We start from the raw sequence: 9,612 nt of genomic DNA on the forward strand, positions 1-9,612 counted from the left end.
CACCAGACTGTGGTCAAAGAGATGAAGAATGAGAGTGACTGTTCACTTGTCTGGTTGACCTCCAAATTGGAGATATTAACCTATTTATATTCAGAGTCTGTCAGCTCCACAGGACAGCGGCTCCAACAGCGAAGCAGAGTAAAGGAAAACAAATACCATTATGGGAGGGCGAACATATGATGCGAGTGCAGAGAGTGGCACTGCTCTGCACCATCAACAATCCGAGTGTCTAAACCAACAACGATTTGTACAAATACGTTGAACTCCAGTAACCTGTCTTTTTTGTCAGCCCTCACTTGGGCTTTGTAAAGCAACAAAGGCAATGATACCCTTCCATAAATACTACTTACATAGGCAGCCTGCAAGAATTTCTCTCTTAATGCACAACACATGTAAACATAAGTTTAACATGCAAAACCATGTGTTTTTTAAATCGGACCAGTTATTGCCTGGTCCGATGCAGTTCAATTTCCTTCCGCATATGACAGTAACTTAATTAAACGTGAAAGAACAACCCTGGGAAAGACATTACAGCTTTGATCTGTTCAGCCACTCTGCATTACTGCACTACAGCACTCAAGGACTGTGTCATATTTGAGAGCTGAAACAAAACATGTGGTTGGTTGGGATAACTTTCAGTCTCTCTCCAACTCACTCTCTGGCTCGGAGCTGTCTTGTTTGCTGCCCAAACCAAACGATTATTGGGAATATAAAAAGATGTAGAAGCGGAGCTGAATATCATTTTTCTAAAGGAGACATCGGGGGATGAGGCAAAGCATGGGGTTGACGCAGGAGACAGGTGAGGAGATCGTGCCCTTTCCAAGACATCTGCAAGTCTTATTTGTAGATGTTCTTCAGGTGAGGCAGGGCGTGATAGAAAAAGACTTGCGAGTGAAAACAAGCACATCTATTCTGCACATAGTCGGTAGCGGGAAGCAAGTGATTCTCCAGATTACAAGACAGATTCTGGCCTGACAGGAAAACCAGGCATAGGGGCCCAAGTTAGGCCCATGATTTCTTCTTTTTTTTCCCCTTCTGTTTTTTTATGCCTATGGACTGACATGCCTTTGAAAATAAAAAGAGGGATAGTAATATGAAATGTTGCATGACAGAGAAGACACTTTAAATCATACTGTATGGAGTGACCAGTAGCTGGGCCTTAAATAACCTGTAAGAAACTCAACAATCCCAGAAACAACGTATTTTTGTTGAATGTCAACTTTACGTTTCCAAATGTGGTTTCCTTAATGTTTGAAAAAAATATGTACTACATGACCATAAGTCAGTAGAGGTTAGCCTTTTTGTCCATCCATCTATTTTATTCCACTTATCCATTTCAGAGTTACAGGAGGGGCTGGAACACACCTTGGACATGTTGGCAGTCCGTTACAGGGCTAACGCAGAGAGACCGACAACCATTCACATTCACACCTGGAGAGGACTCACACAGGCACAGGGAGAAAATGCAAACTTCCCATGATGCACTGAGCATTTCACCTTCACTCACTTCTTTTCACTCTTTTGTACTTACTGTATATGCCGCTTTGCATTTAACTACTAGTTATTATTAATAATTAAATGGCTCTCGTCCACAGCGTGTCTTTTGTCCTGTCTCCCACCCCTCACCCCCAAGCAGCCTGGTTCTTCCTGTTAAAAGGGAGATTTCCCTTCCCACTGTTGCCATGTGCTTGCTCATGGGGGGGGGGGGGGGGGGGGGGGGGGTCATCTAATTGTTGGGGTTTTCTCTCTATTATTATAGGGTCTTTACGTTACAATATAAAGCTCCTTAAGGTGGCTATTCTTGTGATTTGGTGTTATATAAATAAAACTAAACTGAATTGTATAAGCCCTATAATTATGACTGTGCAAATGCCACTAAATTACAATCCAAAAAACCCAAATACATTATTACAGGTAGATTTATCATTTTGCTATTTTATACTGTATATATTATACTTTAAATTATACTTTACATACTAAAAAAGGCGGATTAGATAACAAGACCAAACAAAATATTTGTACTCTTTTGGCTTCACTCTGTATCACAACCTGAACTGCACAAAACACTGGGCTGAATCTGCAGCTGTAACCAGTAATTAGCCAACTGTGGAACCAAGAAATGCAATTCCCCACACATGGGTTTGACTTGCAGACCAAAATCAACACAGGCAAGAAAAAAAACTTAAAAAAAAAAAACTTGCAGTGAATTACACAAGTTTGCCATTAACTAATCCCCATCTGTACACCCATCTTTTCTTCCATATAGCCATAAATCTATCCTCTAACCAGTGTCACTTTAGGCGCTCTTTATATAATCAGTGTGGATTACTTCACAGGAATTACAATGTACAACCAAGCCAGGTTGATGCACTTTAAACAGCTCTTAATCCAGGAATAAGTGCTACCAGATTATCAGAGGCAGAGACTTCTTTAGCTGTCTCCTGCCCAGGACTTGAACCCACAGTGGCCCTGTGATGGCCAAGTCCAGAGAAGCAACCACAAGCTCCTCTGCTCACACACTGAGGTCTGGCCTCTCCCTTCAACCACCATACTGTGGTCCACTGACCAGGAAGGCAGTTAAGGCAGAAAGAACTAAAAATAAACACCATGCAATTTCAAAATTAAAACTGCTATCTCACTCCAAATTTCTTTATATTCCAGATGGGAAAGACATTTGGAAAGCTAGCTGTAAGCAGTGATGAGGGGGCCAAGCAGTTCAGCCTGCAGTTTGATCTCATTGTGTTAAAAGTGTGGCTGTAAGCACTGAAGGGAAAAACAAGTTCTCTATTATTATTTATTTATACAAACAAAAAGTGGTGCCAGCACAAGAATCACTGATTTAAAGCAAACAGATCATCAGTTTGGAAACAAATGACATTTTTTGGTTCTTGCTATTTCTCCAAATGGTAAACTGCACTCTGACCCAAAAATGGGTCAAGAGTGTTGATGACATATGAACTCACTTCCTGTTTGGTAGCTCTAATGGAAACAGGGAATATGGTTCACTAGTAATGTGTGTTAACAGAGCTGCAACTTTGACCAGCGGAGTGCTCAACATGTAGACAGGACAACCCTTTTTTTTTTTTTTTTTTTATTTAATCACACACAGGGGCTGCCATTCACTTGACCAGCAGAAGAAGACAGAGCACAGAAAACGGTAAAGACGTCTATATAGCAACCACAGTGGACTACAAATCAGTTTAGAGGATTAACATCTGGCCACTTTAAAAGCTTCACATTTGCTCGATAAGGTGGAGATGCAATTTGTGATATTTCTGTGAGAGCAAGTGATTTAAAACACATTACACCTGATGCATGAACACAAAACCACAACAGTAACCTTAATTTTCCTGTCCAGTCCAAGGCAACTTTTTCCTTCGATGTGTTCCTCTGAAAGGAGCTGAGACAACACTCCAAATTAAGAGAACCTCAAATCTGCATGACAATGTGTAAAAGAATTCAAAGGGAGCTCTGACAGGCCTGAAGCAGGAACCTACATTTTGCAGCATTTAACATAACTTCTCATTATGGGACAAAAAAATGCAGAAAAACAACTGTCCCACAAACTGAAATTGGTAAAGTGAGAGTCCATTCTTCAAGACCTCGCTTAAATTCTGTTTTTATAAACTGATGCAAGGCCTCTGGGCCACAAAACCCCAAAATACAAAACACAGAGAGAGAAGAAAGTAAATGAAGGAGTAATGAGCTATTGATTTGCCCTGAAAAACTGAATATTTTGAATAACTCTGAATAACGCTGAAGACAATGCATTATTCACTAGAAAACCAAATGTCTGGGTGAGGTGGGAATCACTCCCTTTTACCGAAGCAGCACAAAAGATACCAGATTTATATTATACAAAATGGTCTTCAAGCAGAATAAAAGATACTACAAACTATATTACACTATGATGTACTGTACATAAGACATACCATCACATTTCAAGTGAGTCTCCCACCCTCACTGAGAGTTTTCACTATTAAAAATTAACCTTGTGCAGCTATAAAAATCAGTTTCTACAAACTGATATTCGACTCTGTACAGCTACTTTTCCAAGTTGTCATCCCATGTATAACCCAATCCAGCACACACAACTGATCTCCACTCTGGAGAATGCCCACAGAAAATGACAGTAAAATCCCTAAAACAGCATATGTCAGCTGTTTTGATTGCCCCTGCACCATGTGTTGGTCACGTACTATTTATAACAGAATGGCCTGCACTGTAGGGATAAGACAGCCTTGCTGTATTCACAAGGTCGCACTAAAGTCTCGTTTTCAAACGTCTGATGGTGTGAATCAGGGAGCTGCTTGGTCAAGCGCGGCGACGCAGTTGCGTCACCCACCTGACTGTTTTTGTTTACGAGAAGAACAGGGACTTCCCCCTCAACTTACGGCTAACCACCAATGCCCATGTGACCAAATCTCACTAACCAGGCCCTGCGCAGCCAACCACAGGTACTCCCTCTCTGTCTGCTTTGCGGTCCAGCTGGTCTGCAGCTAAACTGAGACGGTGCAAAGTACATCAGCTCCTTGTTTGTGTTTTTAATTTTGCCCACTTCCTTTTCGGTGGAAAGCGTCCCCATCCCATGCTGCTGGTCAGACTGAGTAGGCTGCAGAATGAGAGCCTGGCTTGTGGTGATCCACAGCATCCTGAGGCTCCTATGACTTATCTCACCAGCTTGACTCAAACAAGATGGAGTACCACTGATCTGACAGAATGAATAAAGACCCAAATTAACTCCCCATTTATGCAACTTTCTACCCAGACTAAGACGAATGCTCAGTAAAAAGACTCAGCCTCAGATGATATGGTCTCTGTGATTTGTTTAAATTTAAAGGTCAGTAGATGGGGCTTCACAAAATCTAATCAAGAGGCAGAAATATGCCAAGACATTTAACTTCTGGAGGCATCCAAAGGGAGAAAAAGAAAATGAGTTTCAGGTCTACTTTTGTCAACTACTGTCTCCAACATTTTGGATCTTGGGAAGGCCATTGTTTGCAACCAAAAAGAATGTGCACTGCTTCACCTCCTCAAAAACCAAGCAGTAAATGGAGCCTGAAAATTGAGGGTGATCAAACACAAATACCTTTCTATTTCAGACTAAAGAAAAGCTGGTTAACAGAGTCAAAATACAAAAAAAGGGGCTAGAAAAAAAAAACACGTTTGATTAGGAAGACATGTTGCCAATTCAAAATCACAGATCTAATCAAGCCAAGTGGGAAATTACCCTTTTCCATCCTTCAAGAATTGACCAACTGAGCATGATTTGACCCAACCTACTTTAATTCTCCACATGGGCTTCCAGTCTGTCCATTTATGACACTGCAAATAGGTCGCCTTCTCCCACAAATAAGTTGGGTTTTTTTTCCTTTGAGGAGGTTAGATTTTCAAGTCAAACAATCATTAAGACTGCAACCACAAATGTCTTTTTTGCTTATTTGTTTGCGTCTCCTCCTTTGCCAACCACAAACAGGATACTTTTTTCCAAACTTTGAAGGAGCACCTAAAGTCTTGGCAGTGCACAGGTGGGTAATTGATGTAAATATTAACCGATGGCAGCCCCTCCCCCACCCCAAATAATAGGTATCTAATCTACGCCTACACCGCCTGGAGTTATTCTGTCTATCAGTAACTATTTGAATGCACGTCTATGCCCCATCAGCATCCCCTATCAACAAAGTGCTTACTAAGACGCTTGCTCATTGGTGAATTGGTTTTGTTTGGTAGTAACACAATCGACCTGTTCAAGCTAATTATTAATTTAGGCGTTGATGTTACATTTTAACTCGTGCTTTTAACGAAACGTGCACAAAAACAAAATCAAGAGGTTAATCGTGCGTTGCATACCTTGTGTGGGGCTTTTAACAGCCTGTGGACTCCAGCAATCTGATTTATCAGAGGGATATCTTCCCTGAAGGTGTACAGAGGCGGTCTGGTGGGCTCGGGGAAATTGGTGCTGTTAAATGGATCAGTATCATCTAAAAACTGCACCCTGCATATAAATGTAGCCATGATGTATCCATGCAAGGCGAGTTTAGATGATCAAAACAGTGGATGCGGCACTACGGTCTCTGACAGAGGCGCAGCCAGCCCCCCCTCCGGACAGCGAACTACCGGCAGGTCTTCTGCAGTAACAAAATCCTGCACCCTGTTATCCTTGGACCTTCCCCATTTGTTTCACTCAGCGTAGATGTGTCAGGACAGTGTGCGCAAAAAGTCCCAAAGTAGAGATCCGGAGTAACTCGCTGAGATGTCACGATTAGTCAGTGTGTGGCGGAATCGAGCGGAGCGCCAGTGTCCAAGGGCATTGCGGGCGGTTGAGGTGCTGAGGCAGACTGCGGACGGCACTGCTACACTTGGCGCCTGGTCTATGGGAAGCGGCTCCCTCCTCATGCATAAAGCCTGAGAAGGGACACTGCAAGCCAGGTCCCAGTCAGCCCGGCCAAACTCGGATTACACGCGCTATAGCGGCCTCCAGTGGGAAAAAAGCAAAACGGATGCTGACAGTCCTTCAACTCGGTGTTGACAAACACACACTAGAGCTATAGTGGACACCAGAGTTATAACATATTTGTGTTTTCTTATTAGTTTTTATTTTTGTTTCGCTTTGACCTTTTAATTCAGTTTAGTTTCAGTGAGTTTCCAGAGTGGATTTTCTTGCTTCAGCTTAAAATATTTAGGTTCAGTGTTTTAATGTTGTTCACTTTTAATGTTTATTACTTTTTCATTCATGGGAAATGCCAGAGATGAGATTTAGGAAAATAATTAGATATTACAATATAAACAGAGCTTTTTGACAGCAGTTGACTCGCAGCCTTGTAGACACCCAAACTTTAATAAACGGATGCTTTAAACCCTCATCATGCAGTTTGTGATAACAAATGTTAACAAATTAGAAACACCTAAACTAAGGATTTATTCTGTAATGTTATTTTATTTTAATTGCTGTTTTAAAAGTTCACAAAAGGTCTAGGTTTTTTTCCTTTTAGATAACAATTTCTTTTCCCATTTAGTTTTAGTTAACTATGATAACCTTGTTTTTTTTTACCAGAAAAAAACACAATGCTGCATATATTTTGAAAAAAAATGCATCTAACAGCAATATGTATGATCTAGAAGTAAATTCATGAGCTGTCTAAAAATACGCCTTATGGTACATTTCTGTATTACTTAGTTTTATGCTTATACCCTGGTTAGTGATGCTTCATGGGAGTGGTTAGAGCAATTGAAAAATATGAAACAAATCTCCAAACATCTCTAGAGTCAGCTGTCTAACATTGCGTAGGTCCACCCTGAGCCTCGAACAGTTCTGACCTGTCAGTGCATAGCCACAGAGCCTCTGGGGCTGTCTCTACACACTGGCATGTTGGCAGCACAACCTTGGCTGGTATGGGTTGTTGGGTGGGGCCTTCAGGGATACACGAAACAAGCCTTCAAGGCTTTCTACAAGAAACACAAGAAGGCAAAGTTCTGCTATAGCTCTGTGGTTTGGGCTTGTTCCGGGCACTCCCATGACGCCTGTTTAGACAGGGATCTGGGAAGCTTCGAGGCCAGGTCAAAGCACTGGGTTTTTAACGTTCCTCGAGTTGTTCCTAAGTAGCATTTGTGGTGGATTTGTGGTGGAGGAGGCTGCTGCCACTGAGGAGTGCTTTCGTTCAAGTAGGTGCCATCCACATAAATGCCAGGACTCCAAGGCTTTCCAGACAAACATTAAATTGTTGTCTGTTTGATGTTAATATGGTCATTTAAAAACCATGCAGCATCACCCAGCTGCTCATAAATCATCTGTTTTCGAGTGGCAGCCAATCAGAAATTGCCTTAAATTCAATTCAATTCAATTTTATTTATACAGCACCAAATCACAACAATAGTCACCTCGAGGCACTTTATATTGTAATGTAGACCCTACAATAATACATACAGAGAAATGGAGGGTGGTCTTTAAGAGGGGAGGATTAAAACAGATTGTCTCATACAGTAGATGAACTGAGGGGCTGCACCAAGGTCCAGTAAACAATAGGCAAAATAAAAAGAAAGCTGAAAGAACTCTTTAAACTAAAACAAGCTTTAGTCTGTTTTTTAAACATTTTTTTCACCTGTCCATTAGCTCTTCGGTGTCTTAACGGTGCTTTTCTCTCTCCTCCAGTTCTCTTTAACCTCTATTCACTCAAGCTCATAAATACAATCCAGCCAACAAAGTCTTCAATCTGGAAAAAGAACTTTAAAGATTAGCTTACATTTAGTTTAATTTAAAAAAGCAATTCTTTGAATACAAACCGACATACCTTGAATTTATCATCTGAAGCTACAGCTATGTAAATCTGTGCCCTAGAAATATTTGTTTCCACAGATGATGCCTTGTAACAAAAAACCTTTGAGAACCACTGAGCTAGACTAGGTTGCCAGCTAAAGAGTGCTCTAATTCACCAACCTGATCTTGCAGATGAGAAAATGGGGCTCTCATTGCCTACAGCAACAGAAGTCAACTTAATATAGACTCTATGGAGCCCATACCTTACCTTCTTATTTTGGATCAAAAGTTATATGTAGCACAATTCAGTTCAATTCAAGGCACTTTAAATGTTAAGATAAAGACCCTACCTACAATAATAGAGACAAAACCACAACAATCAAACCACCTTTGAACAAGCACTTGGTGACAGTGTGAAGGAAAAACTCCCTTTTAACAGGAAGGAACCTCCTGCAGAACCAGGCTCATGGAGGGGCGGGGCCATCTGCCCTGACCGGTTGGGGTGAGGAGAAGAATACAGGACAAAGACACGCTGTGGAAGAGAGAGAGAGAGAGAGAGAGAGAGAGAGAGTTTAATAATAACTAATAACTATTGTCTGCAGTTATAAGTGTTGTATGTGTCTGCGTAATGAACTTACACAGTAAATGCTAAATAGATTAAACCCAGCACTCTCGTCCAGCTGTGATCACTCATCTCAGTACACGTCTGTGTAAATATCTTTTTGGTCTTGGTCCCATTCACAGACTACATATATAAACACAGATGTAGCCACTCTGACTCTTGTCTGTTGGTTAGTAAAGTCCTGTTGCGAAGCCTCAAAATGATTGTTTTCATCGTTGGGTTCTTGGTGTTCTGAAACTGGATGTGACATGCAAGGCGTAAATTTGCCTAAGAAACCGAGGGCGAGTGTGCGCTCATGCACAGGATCAGTGTTGTCTTAATTAAAATCAGTCAGGCATACGATAACTGTACTTTGAGTCAAACATTGAACGACCTGGAGTACTGCCACTCAACGCTAAATTCCCTGTTTTATTCACTGTCACTAATGCAGGGATGTCAAACATAAGCCCGAGGGCAGAATCGGCCCGGCAAAGACTCTAATCTGGCCTGCTGGACGGCTTTGGAAAATATGAAGGTGGGCATACATGCTTGGACTTTTAACTGCATTTTCACAAGTTTTACAGCTTTTCCTGCTAATAAAGACCTCCCTCACAGCCATCTACACTACACTAAGTATTTAAGTTGTTAAGTAATAGATTAACAATTAAATGATAGAAAAATGTCTGTTAAGTGAGCATTGGTTTTATGTTTTTTATATTTTATATTTTACACATTGTCTAGTTAAAAAAATGTTATT

At 41.1% G+C, this 9,612-nt stretch overlaps 1 protein-coding gene across 4 annotated transcripts in view; it reads right to left on the reverse strand.

Annotated features, from left to right (window-relative positions):
* Positions 1-6,359, reverse strand: part of fhod3b (formin homology 2 domain containing 3b) — a 100,238-nt gene extending 93,879 nt beyond the window's left edge. For all 4 annotated transcript variants that reach the window (XM_085473576.1, XM_085473575.1, XM_085473574.1 and 1 more), the window contains exon 1: positions 5,851-6,359. In XM_085473576.1, the coding sequence (XP_085329702.1) occupies positions 5,851-6,015 (165 nt within the window). In that variant the 5' untranslated portion in view covers positions 6,016-6,359. The remainder of the gene's footprint in view (positions 1-5,850) is intronic.
* Positions 6,360-9,612: the final 3,253 nt, after the last annotated feature.

Source organism: Copadichromis virginalis, linkage group LG11 (assembly GCF_057382275.1).
Source record: "Copadichromis virginalis isolate Kocher_CV1m ecotype Utaka linkage group LG11, C_Virginalis_male_GT1.1, whole genome shotgun sequence".
Lineage (NCBI taxonomy): Eukaryota > Metazoa > Chordata > Actinopteri > Cichliformes > Cichlidae > Copadichromis > Copadichromis virginalis.